General features: G+C 37.3%; 2 protein-coding genes across 2 annotated transcripts in view; one reads left to right on the top strand and one right to left on the bottom strand.

Moving 5' to 3' along the window:
• Positions 1–19278, bottom strand: part of LOC139974347 (ryncolin-1-like) — a 77690-nt gene extending 58412 nt beyond the window's left edge. Inside the window, exons 1-2 of the mRNA XM_071981409.1 lie at positions 19186–19278; positions 17683–17811 (exon numbers count right to left, since the gene is read on the bottom strand). Coding sequence (XP_071837510.1) covers positions 17683–17811; positions 19186–19251 — 195 coding nt within the window. The 5' untranslated portion in view covers positions 19252–19278. The remainder of the gene's footprint in view (positions 1–17682; positions 17812–19185) is intronic.
• Positions 6178–13766, top strand: LOC139973792 (small ribosomal subunit protein uS10-like). Its single transcript, XM_071980658.1, has 6 exons — positions 6178–6311; positions 6608–6675; positions 9434–9444; positions 9834–9888; positions 11869–12068; positions 13607–13766. The coding sequence occupies exons 1-6, from the start codon at positions 6178–6180 to the stop codon at positions 13661–13663; spliced, it is 525 nt and encodes a 174-aa protein (XP_071836759.1). The 3' UTR covers positions 13664–13766.
• Positions 19279–21137: the final 1859 nt, after the last annotated feature.

The following is a 21137-nucleotide window of genomic DNA, read 5'->3' as shown; positions in this document are numbered from 1 at the left end:
ATTCGATCTGAAGATATCTCTAGAAATTGCTATTTTTGAGGTAATGATTTTAACAACGCGCAGAATTTTGCAGAGGATATGAACCACATGCTGTCGATATTATGCCTAACCCTATCAATAGAACCTACATTTGTTGAATTAATGTGTGCATGACCCCCAATTCCTTTCTTGTCCTTCTCGTTTTCTCCCATTATCCGAAAATACGAATTACTGTGCTTCTTTGTCCTTATGAAAAACCAACTCAGATGATGGGAGTTGAATATAACAAAATATATATATATTTTTTTACCAACCCAAATCTCAGATGGGGGGCACTCGGGGGGCACTAGGTTTTCCAGGGGGCACGTGCCCTCCCCCTGCCCCCCTCCCTTGGCGACGCCACTGCCTACACCACCCCCCCCCCACCGCATCCTCTCCCAGGAAAAAGTGTCTAGATTAATCCCAAGTTCTGAATACAACTTTATTGTAAATATATAAGGCCCACTGATTCAATATTTTCCAACTATCATTTTTACAGTCATTAACGAGATCACTATGAAGAGACATAATATTTAATGAGCGTGAACATCAGAAAAGAACTTGAAAGTTGACTGAGAGCACAAATTAATTTTGGTATATAGACCGCTTAACAGTTCTGTTATCACCGCAGGATGTACTGCGTTACAACTTTTAATATTTGAGAAACAACCCTCAGTACATCCGAGGCCTATCAATTAAAGCGGCTGGACTACTTAGTTTGACACACTATCATTGGTTCAGTTTCTCAGATGCAACACAAAACTCAATAGGAAAACAAGACCTATAGCCTGAAATATTTGTTTACATTAACATTAACAGTTTATCAGTGACAAATAGTGTTGAATGTCGACCAATGGTGCTCTGCTGTTCATATGAAGTTACAGGAACAATATTTTGGTTGAGTTATTGCCATATTTGGTTTCTTGATTGAAGGAACCTATGCAGTCAGGTTATAGCGTATGTGTGTACGTCTGAGACACTTGCTTTGGTTCGCGAAAACTCAACAACGGAGTGTTGGATATATGTGGATGTATTATATTGAGGTGCGTGTGCCTATCGTTTTTAACACTGACCTTATGAAAATTAATGAGGTTATGGGGTCAAACGTAAAAAAGTTACATTGTAATAACTTGCGACCTTTGTTGGATAATAGCTGGTACATGCAGGCCATCTGGGCCCCAAAAACTCCTGAGCTGACTGGTCAGTCATCCCCTCTCCTCCCCCTCTCTGGTCCTCATTTCATTATCGTCTTGACCAACGTTAACGCCTCCAATGATACCAGATTTAACACAACGAGGAAATAGAAACAAAATGGTGCCATTGGCCGTTATACCTTGCATGATTATGTGTACATCAATTGTGCCAACGGAAAACATGAGCCTATTGTAGGTCGGTAACCTTTTGACTCCAATGAATAGGAATACTCCAAGTTATAGCCAACGAGAGTTTAAAGGAACAAGAAAAGAAACTATATATATATATAACAATACGGTAAATCCAGTGGCGTACCTAGAATAGCTGGCACCCGTGGCGAATTCTTCCTTGACATGGGGGTCTAAGGCTTCTCCCTCCCCTTTGAGAATATTGTGTTTAATGTAAGGTGACTTAAATGCAAAATGATGCTATCTTTGGCAAAGTCTTGAACTGATTACACAATGATTTACAAAAACAGTAATGAATTTGGGAGCATGGGGGCTGTAGCATGGCACCTCCCTGACTGGTATCCGGGCGCACCCCCACCCCACCCGCTTAGTGCGCCACTTGGGGAAATTGTTATGTCACGATTTTTTTAAACATTATTTGAACAGTTATTTTGCAACGGCTGAGCTCTGACAGCATTAAAAACTCCACAAGAAAATATTTGTGGAAGCTCCTTTCTCAAACTCTACTGGTTTATGTCACAATGGGTTTTTCGTTGGTAACCATGAAAGTCATCCAATAACTGGAATAAATATCTACAAAATATTGGATTTTTGTACCAACTCGTGAACTAAAATGGACGCAACGTCAATATACGATTTAGGGATTAATCTTTGGATACTACACCCTTTACTATATCATATAGGTGTAAATCCATGAACATATACAACAGTGGTCTTTCATATCTCATAAAGTCACATCAAATTTTTTGTATAGGCTCATCTCATTGTTCAAAATCAGAAAGAAAAGACTCTCGTTCTCATAAAGGGAATATTCATTCTCAGCGATGCGGTAATTGCTTCTGATAATACCACAGATATCACGTTTTGAACATGGTAGACGATATTAAAAAGAAATGCAATTTTCAAATAGAATATATAATAAGCCTTACAAACTCATGATTAATAAAACCCCGTAAGTAAATGTCATATTAATCAAACGCGGTTCATCAGGGTTTATTGCTCCAACTATATAGGCCTTTCATACAGTGGCGTCACCAGACTTTTCAGTCTGGGGGGGGGGCACAGGGGGGCACCAGCATTTGATGGGGGGCACTTAGGTGGATACGGATTGCTGTCCTGGGGGAGGGGTCTAAGGGGAGGGGGTGCACCTTTGGAAAATTTTCGCATACGGAGGATGGGCTAGATGCAAAATGGTGCCACATTTGATGCTAAATTCGATCTGAAGATATCTCCGGAAATTGCTATTTTTGAGGTAATGATTTTAACAACGCGCAGAATTTTGCAGAGGATATGAAACACATGCTGTCGATATTATGCCTAACCCTATCAATAGAACCTACATTTGTTGAATTAATGTGTGCATGACCCCCGACTCCTTTCTTGTCCTTCTCATTTTCTCCCATTATCTATTAAGATGTAACAGGTTCCAGCATCGTTATTGGCTCCTATCAGGGATCTCACCATGCAATCCAAAGTTGGATCACACATCGAGTATGGCTCAGTATGCAGGTGTGAACATTTGCCATTTATTCCTACAAGCATCTGACCTCGTAAGTTTTTTAGTACATGAACGTATACAATTAGATCATCATTAACATCATCATATGTTGTGGTCCTTTTCGCGTTCCATAGGCCACAACACCATACAATCGATCAAAACACCATACAATCGATCGCATTGCGATGTGTGTGTGTGTGAAGGTCTGCATATCCATGTTACTCTGTAAATGAAATTTATTCCGCTTTAACTTTTCATTTATTTTGTATGAAAAGCCCGATCTGTTTTATGAGTGTATTTAAATATTATTATGATAATTTTTGTTATGAAAGCAGTGGCGTCGCCAAGGGGGGCCAGGGGGGACATGCCCCCTGGAAAACCTAGTGCCCCCCCCCCGAGCCCCCCCCCATCTGAGATTTGGGTTGGTAAAAAAATATATATATAGTTTGTTATATTCAACTCCCATCATCTGAGTTGGTTTTTCATAAGGACAAAGAAGCACAGTAATTCGTATTTTCTTCAAATGAGCTGCGAAAAAATGAAAAAGTTTATCCTTGACCGTCGGGTATGGAAGTCGTAACCCGCGCCATCACAACAGGTGTCGATATTTACATTGAATGTGTCAGTGCTCACGCCATACCAGCGGCTATACACGTCCGCTTCGCGAGCTACATGACTCATCGTTCAAAACAAGTCCTTTTCGCGTTCCATAGTGGTCGACTGTACGGTGATGTGATCGGTTGTACGATGCTGTGTTGCTTGTACTGTGATGTGATCGATTGTATGGTGTTGTGATCGATTGTTATGTGATGTGATCGATTGTACGGTGATGTGATCGGTTGAACGATGTTGTGTTGCTTGTACTGTGATCGATTCAGCGGTGACGTGACAACCATATCGAATACTTAGTGAGATATTATGGGGTAACAAATTATGTGCAACTAAACTGAGACTTGGTCAGAATGAAACAAAATCAACTTAACCATATACAGCTCAAAATACAGCTTTTCATTTCACCCTCTCGGTGTGCTATATGCCGGTGTGATTTTGTCTATACCCTGATCTATATCTTTAATGATATAACGGTTATATTGTCAACGGATGAGTGATCGCATATCATATTCTTAATAAGTTTTAGCAATCACTCATGCATCATTTTGAATCTCTATAAAACATCGTTTATTGATTACTAAGAAGATTCATAAATAAACACACTGACGACTCTGCCTCTTTTCAACCTTCTCTTAACATCCTATTCTGTCATTTATCTTTGCTCTGTTGCATGCATGTATACGATTGATATATCTCTTTTAATGTATTAATGATCTCTGCGATAAAATGGTTTTATGGTGCGATTTTTTATTCAGTGTAACTTTTATGACATTTTCTATGAATCGTGAAATTAAACCGAGTAGAGTAGTAAAGTACATGTCAGCTGTTGCTAAATCTTACTTTTTGTTATTATTAATATATATATATATATATATATATATATAGGTCGAAATACTGCGTTGCATAGGATAGAAATACATGGAGCTCGAAAACATGGTTTATACTATGCAAGAGTAAATTTATTAAATTACTTCGTTTCGGGTATAAACCCTTCAACGAGTGATACAAAAATACAAGAGTACAACTAACAAGACACGATAAAACACACAGTCTTTAAGGATACGCACAAATGAATAAGAGAACCACACACTGAACGGACGGGAGAAGAGCACAATGAACTGAGGATAAGGACAGGGTATTAGCTGAGGGAGAGAACTAAAGTATATCGAACTTGGAATTTAGACCTTTAGGGAAGAGAGTACCCAAGGAGAAAATCCGCATATTCTCTGCAACAAGACGCTCCTGAAGGAGATATTGCAATATCTTCCTTAATGTCATATAAACGGGACCGTACTGATATTTCTGATCACCTGGTCCGGGCCTCAAACACACACTCCCTCACAAACGTTAATCAGAACCCGGGAACATACCCTTGCCAACGCAAGAGATGTAACACTTGTAAATGCGTGTTTAAAGACAAACTTATCAGTATTATTGGACCTAATAGTACTTTTCTGGTCACCAATCATTTTACTTGCATCTCTAGTAATGTCGTCTATATTATCGTCTGCACAAATTGTAAAGTCTTATATGTGGCGGAAAGTAAACGCAGACTTGCTGACCACGTCAGCGATTATTATCGCCCCATTAAAAAGAATTTCCCCTGTTTTTTTTTTGCGAATTCCTTTTCCATTAATTCTGTTTGTTTCTTTATATTGTTTGGGGGAATAAGTGTTATTTTGTTACGTCGTAAATGTTATCGTTGATATAAATTGTAGCAATCCGAATTAAAGTTGATTTTTCAATTGAAGCGAAAAATATCAATAAATGGAGTGGAAAAAACAAATTAAAAAAGAAGAAGAATTTCCCCGGTTTTCCTATATTGCTGCTCACTTTAACCCTCCATATCTCAATGTAATATCAGTCATTTTTCGGTCATCTCGTTGCAATGAATAGGCTGATATATATAAATATATATATATACATATATATATATATATATATATATATATATATATATATATATATATATATATATATATATATATATACATATATATATATATATATGTATATATATATATAAATATATATATATATATATAAACATAAACATACAGTTCTTTTCTTATTATATCAGATACACCTTCTTCCTTCCTTTTTTTAATTAGTTTCCCTCTCATGTTTATGACTATACTTTATGTTTCGCCAGGCAGTTTAAAATCCAATTGATACACCGATAAGCGCATTGTTTGTTATTAATGATTATTTTTAACATTAGAAACAAGGATGCATTATTTTTGGCAGTATAAGGTCACTGAAATGTGATGACGCAGGAAGTGTCGCTTTTCAATTGAGGGCTTTAGTGAGATCATATAGCGATTGTTAAATTTTGGCTTTTAGGATATGGAATATATGTATATATATATATATATATATATATATATATATATATATATATATATATATATATATATGTATATATATATATATATATATATGCATCTCACTAAAGCCCTATATATATAAATATATATATATATATATATGTATATATATATATATATACTCAATAGCAAATAAACCAGTTTTATGACTGCTTAGAACAACAGAACATGTTAGAACAAATTATCTATGACATGGTGTTCAATGTCATTCAGTGATGTTTGTTTTTCATATGCAGAACAACAGAACTTAGGTGAATAAGTTATCAGAATATATCAAACAATGGATCAACCTGATTATTTTGGCCTGCACACAGGAGCCGACGTCATCACTGCCAAATTAAAGTTAAAGGTTTACAGTCTTTTACAAGGCCAAGGCCCCGTCACACGACTTATCAACTTAAGCCCTGGTCACTGGTAACTGGTCACATCCACTATCTACTTGTCCCCTCGGAGACTTCCCACAGTACATATAGGGTTCAGCCACAAACCGGCGCACGCAAATATATTTACAAGTTACCTCGCAAGTCCCCATTTATACACCTGGGTGAAGAGAGGCAATGGAGATTTTGCATTGCCCAAGGACACAACGTTATGATCTGGTCAGAACCAGATATTTTTCATATTTCAAAGCTGAATAGTTTTGAAAACCGAATAGCTAGAAAAAAAGCATTTCTATACCACTCACTTCTTTTATAATTTTGGCCCTATAGGCGATATACCAAGACTGAAGTTAAACCTCGAGCTTCCCGGCCTTTAATCCTTTATGATTTATCCGGAGGTAAATGTCTATATATTGCTCTAGTATTCAAGAAAGAGGCTGGGCGATACTATTCAAACCAAACTAGCTGATCTCAACCCCAACCTATACTTACACCGGGTTTCACAATGCTGAGTTTGCCGCGTTTACAACTATTTGTCTATAGTGCAGTTATACCATTCTGGTTGGTTTTAAGTGGTTCATCAGACGAGTTTTTTTTTTTTTTTTTGTAGATGTTATAGTGGCCTAAAAGACGCATTGAATATCTCGACTATTTTATGTCCAAATTTCAATGAAACAAACAAATGATGATTTGACCGCGTAAAACTTGCTTTTGCTCATAAAATTGAATGATTTAGAACTACTGTGTTGTTAGTTAGATTAGAAGTTTAGTTGGGAAAGGGGTTCAGGAGGGACATCATGTTCCCTATGAAAAACAATATCACATAATGACAGAAACCTCAAACCTTATTGTAAATCTTAAAAAAAACCATCCAAACCATTCTATAAACCATTGACACTTTTAGAAAGGACAGTTGACACAGGCAAGTCATTTCTTTCATTCACATCCCTCTTAGAAAAGAAAATATTGGGAACATTGAACCTCTCTGTCATTTCCATACGTTGTTTGGTATAAAAGTAGTGGCGCTATATCACAATCTTTTCCATTGATCTTTCTTTTCGATCAACCCAACACGTTCAGAAGAACTGCAGAATTTTGCTGGCTCACCGCTGTTCAAATTCTGCCACACATCAGACTTTGATTACGTCGGTCAGCAATTAGAAACAATGGTAATGTTCCTTTAAATTCCTTGTCGTAAATTTGAGTAATATGGTTCCTTCATGAAAGATAAAATGGCAAATGTGATGTCCGTGCACGGAGCTGAAAAGCCGACTAAAATTAGCTGAAAACGAAGACGAAAATCCGTAAGATAAAAACACACACTGACGAAAGTCCGTAGTAAAGTAATAAAACAACTTGTATTTACAGAGATATTTACACCGTTCCTCACAAAAAAACACGAAAAACAAGGAAACAAAATAACTGTAGAATGATACACTCTAAACGCTATAGAATGGTTGGATATATACTCGAAATAATATAAACGTACTCGTAGGTCACAAATGGTGATAATTTGACTCGTAAATACCGTGTTGGCTTGTAGGCTTTGAACACCCGAAAACATAAAACTAACTTTTCTATGGAAGGCCGAATAAGCAACTCTGCCACTACAACAAATACATTATGATGGTTGACATACAAATGCACATGTGCAACCAATGTCAGCCTATCAGCACGTTTGCATGAAAGTCAACGTGACAAAACATAGCCTAGCCTAACGTGGGCTGAATGGTAGAATACGGTAATTTCGCGCGATCCCTAAATTAGAGTTATACGTATGCAGCTGTACTGGTAAACAGACACAGCACTGTAGTTGTGTTCGTTGGTCGAATTCAAACCACTTTTCAGTCGCAATTTTATTCTACAAATCTCTCAGTTTAACCAACAGAGCCAGTAAAACTAATTCCCACAGTAAAACTAAGAAACATCAATTTCATATTTTGAGACAACTTCATTGATAATCTCACCCACTAAGCGGAATTACAGTCAGTAAATTTCCAGGCCAGTATGTAGTTAGGGAAGTTTACCCTGCTTCGTGCAGTTAAACTACCGACCAATGCCAGTTTAGTTCTTTCTATCTCGCAATCTGGTCGAACTATCTATGAAATCATAAAGAATAGAACTAATCTGCTCATTAAAACTTATAATCAGCGAGATCGTCATCACTGCTATCATTTAACAAACTTATTGTGCTTTCCATGGCGAAGTTACTATACACCATCATTCATTGTACAAGTTCTATTAAAACTAGTATTCCTTACGTTAGGCTACACATGGTAGGAATCACTGGTCAAAATATGAGACTTGATGCAATGAAAGCCTTAGTTAATGGGCCGTGGCTATTCTCACGACTAGTCGTAACAATTATTTATAAACTATTCTCACGACATCGGAGAATTCATGCGAACTAAAGTAAATAAAGCAACTGGGCATGTAGTAGGGGTAACCCTAACCCCTAACCCAACCCCTAACCGGAAAATATTTTTACTCCTAGTCGTAAAAATAGTACTCCTAGTGTTAAAAAAAGCCACGTTAAAGCAACTGCGCATGCGTAAAAGGGAATTATTGTTACAACTAGTCGTAAGAATAGCCACTTTGAAGTTAATGTACACTCAAAGAGCCTAGTCTATACCAGCCTAGCCTAGTAGCACTAGAACAACAGTGTTAGTATATCTTGCAGGAATCAAGAATGCTCACAGCATACTGAGGCCTCTTCAATGATAGTCATACTAGGCCTAGCATAACAACCAAACAATCATTCTTTTTATGTTTCATTACTGTAATTTAGGGGACAGATAGCCACTTACCCCACCCCCTCCCGGATGGGAATGCATAGGTGAATAGGGTGTATCAGAGTAAGCCTGGTTAGGAGGTAATGTGGTGACTTGATTCAGGTTTTCAAGATTGTGTTTCACCATTTATCCTTCACGGACTTTTTCATGGTTGCTAATAGTAGCTGTACCAGAGGTCATTGTCTTAAACTCCAGAAGTTACAAAGTAGGATTAATATTTGGCATAACTTTTTGCTAATAGGGTTGTGAATTAGTTGAACTTGCAAGTAGTGTGAATGGGTTTAAGAACGCTTTGGACAAGCACTTTAAGAATTGTAATCAGGTCTGATTTTTGGTGTCTTCAGTTTGTTTTTCTCTCCTATAGGGTCATTGATGGTAAGTTGAGTGTCCCTCCCAATCCTTTTTTTTATACTAAACTAAGCGAGCAGTAACAGTGATTAGTTGATTGCTTTCGACTTTGGCAACCATAAATATTTACACACCTTAATTTCAGTTTGTACTGGCGTATGGCTGTTACTAGGCCTGTTCCAATAAAACCTGTTTGGTCTGTGCTCTATGTGTAACACCGGTTTCCTGAAGAAAAAAGGCACAATTTCATTGTTTCTTGTCGCAAGACAGTCTTGTGAGGCTGTATCTATCCATCCATGGTGGAGGTGGGTTCCCACCCGATTGTGACATATTCAATGAAGATTGTAACTGCAAGAGAAATCCCAAGTTGTCAGAATACAACCAGCAACATTTTTATCAGACCTGCAGTCTAACAGGCCCACAGAATCAGGATCACCCTCACCAGTAGGAATGTCAAAAGCTTGGAGAAAGGTGTGATATATTACAAAATGATTGGAAACTGGCAATATTTATTAGTTACCAAATAGATGCTTTTAACGAAAAATGTTTTGTACACTTGAGTGATTTTAGAACGTTTATTAATGTCAGAAAAAAAAACCTTTGTAAACCTCAAAGTAAATTTAGCATGCCTGGATAACAAAGTTAGTCCCTGATTTTGGGGGAAGGGGTTGGGGGAGGTAAGTAGGTAAGCAAGCTGTAGAATTGTAAAGATGAGATTGTTTCAGCAGTGGAATATTGAAAAAGCCTTGACACAAGGAAATGTTTCTAAATTGAACATGTGCAATACAGGGAAGAATTTAGTTAAGTGCAGTTTCTGTATAAGATTCTGAATTTTGTCTCTAATTTGAAACTGTTCCTTGGTTCCTGTGTACATCATTTTATATATCTGTGCACTTGTATAGGGATGCACCGGATATCCGGTCCGGCTGGACTATTTGGCCGGATAGTGCATGAGGAATTATCCGGTTCCGGTTCCGGCCGGATATTTTTCAAAATCCGGCCGGATATTTTTCAAAATCTTGCCGGATCTTTTTCAAAATCTGGCCTGAATTATTCCTTAAAAGGTGTTGGTATTAACTTAAATCAATGTAAACTATTTCCAAAAATTAATAAAAACATTCAAAGTAAGGAAAAATTAGGTTTAACATGTTTAATTTAATGTTCTCAATGGTCTGACCCACTGTTTCTAAAGATCAACCAAAATAATACAACTACTGTAATAATATGAAGCTATATACAACAAATACAGTTTGCAGTGAAGTCATTTCTTGCAGCCTTCATCAGTTTAATATTGTGCAGTTAAAATAGACCATTCATATACTTATCAGTCAAAATACTGTTCCATTGAATCTTTACTTTCCCATGATTGTTGGCATTCTCTTGGATATCTCTTGTCACCATGAAAGTTCCTAAAAGTTCATGAAAAACGTAAATCATTAAGTGTTCTAATTAACATTCAATACCATTTTAAAGGATAGATAAAGATAGATAAGAAGTTTCTTCTTCTTCTGGAAAGATACAATGCTTTTTTTTATTTATTTTACAGATAATATTGCAGTGTAAACATTTGTTACCAAATAATGAATAATAAAAGACAATTCTAAATTCAGATAGTAGTTTTATTACAACAATTAAACAATCTTTTTATTTAGTATAAAGTATGAGATTTGTGAAATGTAGCTTCCCGTTTTAAAACAAACTTCATAGGTAGTATGCAGTATTTTTCCAGCAAAGAAATTTACATACTGTACTGTATCAAGCTTGTCAACAATTATATTGTACAGTAGTTATTTTATTAAAGAATGTAGATTAAACCACTTCAAGTCATTTATAATCTCATAAATGGGGTCTTAATTTCACCTTCATTATAATATGCGTATACCTCTCCTAAGATTTGCTCCTTGTTTCATACTTCTACTTCTTATTAATGACTTTCTTTTGTGTAATGAACAAATCCGGTTCCGGCTGGATTTTATCCGGCCGGATTTCATGTACTATACGGAAAAATCCGGTTCCGGCCGGATCCAAAAATTTGGGTCCGGTGCATCCCTACACTTGTTCAGCAATTTTGCATAGCACTTTGCTCTAAATGACCAGATTATATATTCATTAGTCCTAGTGAGGCAGCAGGCTTTGTTTTGCTTTGACTTTTCTACTGTAACTGGTCTTATCTTTCTAAATGTTAATCCAACCCTTTCAGCTATTTCCTGAAGACAGTTACCACAGAGTTAAATATTAGATGCATTTAAATTGAGTTATTCAACTCCCAAAGTACCTTTTTTTTTTGTTTCTATCCTTGATTATAGTCTGTGATGTCTCTTATAAAATGGTCTGTGATGTCACTATTATACTCTAACACTGTCATTGTATACTTTCCTTTCATTGTTACACTTTTGTTCCGAATACTTGAAGAAAGTGGATTGTCATTTTTTTTTTTTATTTTCCATTCAGTGTGTGCTGACTTGAAAGCAGGTGCTCTCGCCAAGAACCTGAAGGTCAAAGGACCCGTCAGGATGCCCACCAAGACCCTCCGGATCACCACCAGGAAGACACCATGTGGAGAAGGATCCAAGACATGGGACAGGTTTCAGATGAGGATCCATAAGAGGATCATTGATCTCCAGAGCCCGTCAGAGATTGTCAAGCAGATTGTATCCTTCTCTTTGAAGAGTATTGCCTCAGCCTGTCAGTAGTTAATAGGCTCATTTTATACCATTCAATTCCAATGGTCATTAAAGAATGACGAAAAAACATTGGCTATTGTGTAGTAAACGATCACATAATTACAATGGTGACTGTCTTTGGTTTCGATAGAAGTACCACATTGAGTTAAAGAAGACTATTGTTTTTGGTGGATGTCAAAGGTCATTTGGGTTCATCAGAGGTCAAATCGTGAAACCCTTGTAAACATGTACACCCTCACTATATATTACTTCAGATTCATGAAGAAAACTGCTCATGTTACATCATCGAAACCACAATGCATTGTTGCCTTCTGGTTGGTTTGCTTTTTGTCCATTGAAGAGATGGAGTGTTTTTAAAAGCAATTCTGACACTTATCATGTGAGTGATGTTCACATTGGGATTACGATCCTCTCAATCTCTATTGGTGTGCCGATGTTTTGGCAGAAAAGTATATACCATATCATATTGTCAATAACTAATGCAATTAATTGTCAAAAAGACCATCGATATGAGTGTCCATATGGCCGTGAATATGACAGAACACGTAATGAGGCTTTAAAGTAACTGTTTGTGTCGGGTCAATGACCTTGAGCCAAGCTTACTGGGTATATTACAAACAAGATGATTCCAGCCAGTTAAAGTCAGACAGCATTATCTCTAAGATTTCAGTATTGAAAGAGGAAGAAACAAAATCAGTTTAGTATGGAAAACAACATGAAGACATTTTAGGAAAAATTAATACAATACAACTGCTCTAATAGCAGGACAATTTTTTAAATGATTGTGCCAAAGGCTCAAATTTCTGTTTGGATGGCCAATATCATCAACTTTGGAGTTTGTCACACGGAGGACTAGTCCTTTACATTAAATTCAGATTGCTTTTGTAGCCAAATAACCCCAGATAGGTCAAATGAAATATTTGTCACACCCACAAAGCTGGTGTTCTTTTCATGAGACCTACACATCTCTCTCTCTCTTATGATGTATATACTTGTCATCCTTTGTTACATTGCTAAAAATAGTAGGAGAACCAAATTTGCTGTTCAGACAACCGAATATTAAGGCCCGGCTGTCGGGGGACAACCGGGGTAAAAAAGGCCTTCGATATTTGCCAAGAAAGGGGCAGGAATGCTGCATGGGAGTGTGATCTCTATGCATAGCATAAGGTCTCAAGGCTTACGACTGGAGCAGGTCTTGCTTTACAAAGGGTAGGTCCAGAGAACAGATTTGCATGAAGTCCGATCAGATGAGGTCAAAGGTTACAGATCCCCGTGGCAGTATGACATCATAGATTTAGTAAATGGTAGCCCCTAAGCCCCCAGACAGTTACTTTTAAAACTAGGATATATCTCCCAAATGGAACAAGATTATTCATATATGCCAAAGATAAATTGGTCAGGTATTGTCTCTGTTAGATGTGGGAGGGGGGTAGTTAGGGGATTTACACACACCTCTTTTTGATTTAATTACATCTTCTTCTTTCCTTAATTATCTGTTTGACCAGACATCGATCAGCATCGAACCTGGTGTCGAGGTTGAGGTCACCATCGCCGATGCATAGACTGGAAACATCAGCCGCCATATGACTGAAGGCATCCAGTTGTCGATGATAATGTTTGATATTTTCAGAAATTTATTTCTGCCTGTTTTTCAAACAGTTAATAAAATGAGTGAAACTTACCAAGCATGCTTCTTGAGTTTTTTTTTTTTTTTCTTTAAGTGAATATTTTCAGTAAATCTTCCTAAATTGTCAACAACAACAAAAATCATGAAAGTGTTCTGCACCTGCAGGTGAGAATGGCATCCAGGTAGTTTCTTTTCTGTGAAAGACATTTATTGGTTTCGATGATAATCCTAACCTTTGCGTTCATGATGGCGTATGTGTGTATGTATGTGTGTGAGTGCGTTTGTGACGCCCAGCTTGTAAACACGATATCTCTAGAAGGGAATGTCAGACCACTTTCATATTTGTTGTGTAGAAGTATCACATTAATTACAAGAAGCATATTGTTCTTGGTGGAGGTCAAAGGTCATTTAGGGTCACCAGTGGTCAAATTGTGAAAGTGAAGAAAACTGCTTATGTTACATCAACTAAACTACAATGCATTTTTGCATCCTGGCGGCACCCCCCCCCCCATGCGGTAAAGGGTTAATTGAGCTATAAACGAATATCTTCATGTTTGCAATAAATGTTCTTACAAAAAATTGCACTTAGTTAACACTTAATTAGAACAGAATAAATCATACTTGTGAAAGTGAAGAAAGGGTTACATATTTAGTCTTACTGCAGATGTTTGCAAAGTTACATTTTGTTATATTTACATCTTGTGACAGCTTAACTGGTCTGTTTCAACATTGAAGGACAATTGTTAGTATCCGAATGGGTGTTTCCTTAAATTTTCACAGCGAAAGCATTAATGGTGCAAATTGTCGGGTCAAAATTGAGTCAAATATGGTTTATTTCTAGACAGTTATTCCGTTGATTTTGACAAAGAGAGAACAACGTAGGACCAAGTCTTAGTTTCCATGATATTTGTAGAAACTTGTAACGTTAAACGCTACATATTTAGAGTTTTCAGCATACATTGGTCATTTTGGGAGCCTCGAGGGGGTATTCTGACTTGTTGTGAAGATGAAATAGTGTAAATTTCATAATCCCTGTTGACCCTGTTCCTTTTGGTAGTACCCACCTACCCTCAGACACACACCACTGTGAAGTTGCCTCACATCTCGATAAGGTAACCATGAAACAGTCAATCAGCAGGGAGCGTAAACCCTGCACAATCTCTATTTGACGGCTTCAAAGCTTAAACAAGATGAATACATACATGTGACCACGTAATGTCAAAACTCTTGGTTTGGTCCTGGTCAAGATTAATATGGCGAGATTGAAGAAAAATTCTTTATAACGCCCCCATTTAAACCCATAAGTAACTGACAGAGAAGTTTTAGTGAAATAGCGTCCTTAGATTGTCGCTACTTGTCAAAATACAGGGATGCATTTGTTCGTCAATCGTTTTCTACTAATACTGGTCAAGGGTGCAACCCAGAGTTCTCCTGGGAAAGGCGGGAGCTTCTCACATAGCGAAAATCAGGGGATGTTCGCCAGAGTCACCTAAAGGAGAACCTGTCCACGAAAACCAAACTACTGATCCACCGTCTTAACCCAAGTCACTTGCTGTGAAACTACTTCCTAGGTATTACAGGGCAACCCCTCCCTTCCCGAATTCTTTACAGAACAATGGGTCGTATGCGGACGTGGTGAATAGACAAACGTGGTACTTTCCTGAGCACTGGGTTGACTCCTGCCTAAGCCAGCACACCCATTCCCCCCCCCCCCCATACAAAATCTAATCTGTGACGGGGTACTTGTTTGACGCATTTAATTTGCCACAAGGACCCTAAAATGTCACCTGTTGGTTACCCTTTGAGAGACATTTCCTCATTTTGACATCTAAATGTCAAGATAGACTTTCGCGAGCGACTCAAAAAGAAAAGTCTACATTGATATAGAATAGTTAAAACGTCAATTATGTTTTACTTTTGGGAACATTTAACGCAGTTGACCTTCAAAGCAAGCGCATATAATTACATACACAATTGGACCTTTCGATATTCTTTTAGATCAGGACGCAGACACCATTTTTGTACAGTGTGATTTGATTGATTTATTTCTACCAATTCAAAAGCAAAATTATACATACAATACAATAACAAATAATGTGGAAGTAACAATAAAGAAATCGAAATAAAGCAATACAGTATACAGGGGCGTATCCAGGATTTTCTAACCAGGGGGGGGGGGCGCGAATTACTATCTAAGCGGAGCGCCACCATCGGTTGGCGAGCAGCGTATAAGAAAATTTCGGGTTTTGATACCCCCCAGATCACCGGAAATGGTACTTCTCGGGCTTGAAAATGACCAACCAGATGTACACCTTTTGCCTGAGAACCAAGTATTTCCCAATAGTTTTTTTTCAATCCATAAACTTTTTGAAGATTGTCACCAGTCACAAATCATGTTCGACCTCATCGCATGTCCTGTGGATCATTGCTTTTGTAGGTGATTCTACGTCGCGGCCCACAATATCCGTCACCCCCACTTTTCAAGGTTTTAAGCCCATTATCTGTTCAGAATTTGAAAATTCGCATTCTCGTGAATAAACTCACTTCAAAACATACCCATAATGTTCCAAAAAATTTCATCTATGGACAACCAATATAGAAAAACCTCCTTCAACCCCTAACAGACCGGTCAAAATTGCACGAGTGGAGGGAAGTGTGATGAACAATGCTGGTCAGAAATTTTCGAAAATTCAGACACAGTTAATTTATTGGTGTCCAAATATTAAAACCTCTTATAACGGCTATTATAAAACTTGGTTGAAGGAAATGAAAAATAACAGATATTTCCGAAACCGAACACTACACACATAGGTGTAAGAGGCGGGGGGGGGGGGGGGGGGGCTGCAGCCCCTAATTCGCCATTACTAATGTATAAGAGAGTTTTGACATAATTGGACCTCCATGCTTTTTCTCTATCTACATAAGACATTTCGTTGTTTACATTAGCATCCCGCGGTATACTGCGCAACTTTCACGGACCGTACGGTATACGATGGCATGCGATGTAATAACCGATGCTTGCTTATATGATATTGACATTAACATATTGAAAGCGCGTGGAGCGCGCGAAATTTTTGGTTGTTTTTTCGGGCAAGTCGGACAGTTTTGAGGCTGTTCATCCTGGAACGCCATTTTCATGCTCACTTATATGATGTGATATCTGCTGTTTGCTTTACAAATTCGAACAGGCGCTTAGCCAGGAATTTGCCAAGGGAGGGGCGAAGCGGGTAGGCAAATTATCTAAGCATAGCGCCACCATAATTTGGCGCGAAGCGTACATGAAAATTTTGGCCGAAATGCCTCCCAGATCGCTGGAAATGACACTTCCCAGGCCTTGTAAGTTGCATCTAAGCACTTTCTATTTTGAAATTACTAGCAATATCATATTAAAAAAAATATGCTGAAGGGGGGGGGGCGATCGCCCCCTTACCGAAATGCGTCATGTTCCCCGACGACATGGTCGAGTTCGAGACCAGCCACAGTTGGTTTCATAGCACAATTTTGAGGCGTATATACACACACACGCGTTATGACAGACCATATATAGTATATATATATAGATCATGAGTGAGAGAGGAAAAATGGAACTTCAAAAATGGAGTTGTCGGTGTAAGGGGTAGGGTGAGGCACACGCCCCTTCGGAAATCCTTGATCCGTCATTGGCTACCCTGTGTATATAATAGGGATAAGCGCTGAAATGATGTCACTGTTCCCCTTTCTCTTCCCGGTGTCTTGGGGTTTTTCTTTTACTCCCTCCTTTTCTCCTTTTTCTCTCTTTCTTCTTTTTCTTTTCCCTTCCTTCCTCTCCTCCTCCTCTTTTTTCCCCTCTTTTTATCCTTTTTCTTCTCTTTTTTTCTCTCCTCTTTTTCTTACCCGGGGGGCGCGCACCCCCAACGCCCCCCCCCCCCTCCTGGATACGCGCCTGTATACTATAGGATGTCATACTAGACTTACCGTCCATCCTCCTCCGTCAGTCATGTTACAGAAGACATCAAATGACGCCCCATTCCAGTTAGTTGGATTGATGGTGTATATGCCATTGGTAGTAAAACCAGCATTGAAGACATCCGAGCAGTCTTTCATCTAATAATAACATTGAAATAATCAAGTTACTTAATAGCAAGCAAGCAATCCATGAAGTGACATATCTTTTCCAATTTGGATAATATATAACTTGTGTACACAATCATTCAGCTTAATCTTTCCAGTAGGCTAACACAAGGTCTTCCGGTTCCAAAAAAATCCGTCGACCATTTTCTTTTTTGTCGATACTTTGACGATGGATTTCGCCCTAACATGTCACAATTTCATGAACAGCAGAAATTTAAAAAAAAAACTGATATTTAATGATGAAAAGTCGATAACTAACGAAGCGGCGGAAGGAAAAAATAATACTTCAAAAGGCAACGTTTCGAGATAAATCATCTCCAAATTTGTACATAAAACACATACAATTTCTATAAAATATCTAATAAACAATCGACATTTAGAAGGAAGCCTAATTCTAGTCGTCAGGAAAAGTTTACATTTTGAAATAAACTATTAGGAATTTATAGTTAAAATAGTGGGATGTTTGAAAATAAATGTCGAAATTTCCACTTGTTCCTATACTTATTCGAGTTTTAATATCATAAAAATGCGATAAAATGCAAAATAAAAATGATATTTTGGGGTTAGTAGTTGCAAGTTTGTTACCAAATGGTCGAAATGTAAGACAAGAACTTAAAATTTAATAAATAACAGAAACATATAACCGTAAGAAGGTAAACTTTTCATAAAATAGTCGAAATTGTCAACAACGAATTAGAAATTCGAATAAATATTAAATGTAAATTTGTTTGGATTTTTAACCGATATTTGCTTTGTTTTTTAGAAAAGCTGGACCTCATATTCATAAAATCAAAGAAGAGTCGTATACAGACTGGTTAGTAAATATGAAGATATGAATGAGAGAAAGAGCAGGGACAAATGAAAATATAGAGAGAAATAGAGCGAGAGTGGGGGATATCCCGTGGATCTCTGACGAGTATTGGACATATGTTTCTGTTTTTATATTCAAATATGTTCAAAACGCATTCATACACAGGATGAAAATAAATTTGTATTTCAATTGCCGCAATTTCAAATTGCAATATTGAGTAAAATCATAATGTAACAAAATCAAATGAGCCAGTATAGCTTTGTTATTACGCACGATCTAGAGGTTTTTATATCTGCTCTGAATAATTTGTCAGTATTGTTCTCCTCCTCCACAAAAAATATACTTTTGTCTTAACCCTACCCATCCCAACCACCCCCCCCCCCCTCCATGGCAAACATTGTCAAAAGTATGGTTTTTTGGTAGAAGTATGTTCTGCATGACCTGCTCCACCCCCACCCCACCCCCCGCCTCTTCTCCCACCCCATAAGAAAAAGTCCAGCTACTCCTCTACACGAATCGCTAAAAGGTAAACCTACATTAGAGCCAGAGGTAGCAGTGGTCGTCTGAATCTTCTTAGTGCACGTGTTAGATGATGTCGCCATTTTAGTTGTGCTTCTCAACAGGTGGCACAGAAGGATGTTGTTCGCTGGCTGCAAACAATCATGTAAAAAATGTAACGTGGCAGAACTGTAAACAGCAAGATTATTTGTGACCAAATCAATTAAACTATTCTTTTATACTTCGAATCAAACCAAATTTGAAGCAAGTCTATATCTAGACGTACACAAGCTAGACCTTTGTAACGTAAAAGAGTTGAATGGGCAATAATCTGCGACGTCACATATGGACCAAGTTGAATCATGTTTTCATTTCCTGTGTAACTGGTACCAATCTGTGCGAAGCCTTATTATTTTAATGAAAGTCATATATGATCACAACTTTTCCACAGTCAAAATTAAAGAGTAAACCATGTCAAGGAAAAAAGTTTAAAGTTATATAGAATTATTTTGAATAAATACATATGATATAAATAAAATTATATTATTAATAATATTATATAAATATATATATACATATATAAATATATGTATATATATATTTATATATATAAATATATATATATATATTTGTATTGTTCGATACAGGTGATTAACGCCTACAGTGGAATTACGGCCTTCCTTACCGGTTTCGAACCTCTGGACATACAATCAGCGTCCATAGCCTAGTGGTTAGGGTGTCCGCATATAAAGCGGGAGGCCCGGGTTCGGATCCCGGTGGCTGGAAGTTTATTCACTGTTCTGGATTTTACAACTCATTACGATTTCAATTATATATATTCATTTGCCTTTGTCGTTTGCCTCCATTTTCATTAACAAAAGTCAGTTCAAAGCATCTCTTTCGAGTTGGTTAGAATCATGTTTGGGACATAATTCAAACGGAAAAAGTCTTCCGCAATGGTGCGAGAAAGCGATATACCTAGATACTTTATAGAGCTTTTACAAATTCAAATATTGAACAAATTAATGTAATCACGGTATGAATGTTTGTATGTATTTTAGATCCTCGGGAACTCACGAAGAAGCCATCATTGGCATTTCAGAGCCGCAAGCTGACCAAAGTCAGTCTCTTAGATTCATATTTAACGTCCATGGTTATGAATTGTCAATTGTCAACAACTCTGAAAGCTTAACAACTCTGTAGAGCTTAACAAAAGAACCAATGAGAAAAGCATTTGATTTATCGATATTAAGCCCTGACACGAAAACAAATTTGATACTTGATTTGATAGAAATATCTATCTCATTGATGAGAATATTAGTCTTATTTAATGAGTTTAATATTTCAGTATACGTGATAAAAAGGTAAGGGCTGAGAGGACACCCTTGATGGACACCTCGCGAAACCCCGAAATACCTTGACAAGAAACCATTATTTGAAGCATAAGTAGTGATGTTACTGTACAGCAGACCTTGACCAACTCTTCGAGTTGGGGGACGCTGATTGTATGTCCAGAGGTTCAAAACCGGTAAGGAAGGTCGTATTCCACTGTAGGCGTTTGTCACCTGTATCGAACAATACTAGTTCTGTTTGTGGTGACATATTTTGCATTATTCTAGAGATCAAACACGATTCTAACCAACTCAACCAAAACAATATATATATAATAAAATATAATGATATTAAAATGATATTTTCCATTAACACTTTGTGTCAGTATATGAAAAGCAATTAAAATATCACCCTACCTTTCTCCTCTCTCGGGTTCCTACATTTGAAGGTACCACGATAACCAACATTTTACTGTGCTTAATGACATGCATACAAATAGTAAGAATAGTAAGAAAAAAATCAGCAAAAATGATAATCAATCTACACTCCCCCTACAAATACACACATAAATTTATATATTTCGAAATATATATATACATATATATATATATTAGAAAAGAAAAAAGAAGAAGATTAAAATTGTTTGTTGAAATATATA

Source organism: Apostichopus japonicus, chromosome 9, assembly GCF_037975245.1.
Source record: "Apostichopus japonicus isolate 1M-3 chromosome 9, ASM3797524v1, whole genome shotgun sequence".
In the NCBI taxonomy this organism is placed as follows: domain Eukaryota; kingdom Metazoa; phylum Echinodermata; class Holothuroidea; order Aspidochirotida; family Stichopodidae; genus Apostichopus; species Apostichopus japonicus.
This window is presented reverse-complemented; position numbering and strand designations above follow the sequence as displayed.

Coding starts and splice junctions, on each gene's coding strand:
- LOC139973792 (XM_071980658.1), top strand. CDS start 6,178: ATGGATCAACCTGATTATTTTGGCCTGCACACAGGAGCCGACGTCATC. Junction 6,312..6,607: donor AACTTAAGCCCTGGTCACTG/GTAACTGGTCAC, acceptor TTGGCCCTATAG/GCGATATACCAAGACTGAAG. Junction 9,889..11,868: donor TGTCAAAAGCTTGGAGAAAG/GTGTGATATATT, acceptor TTTTCCATTCAG/TGTGTGCTGACTTGAAAGCA.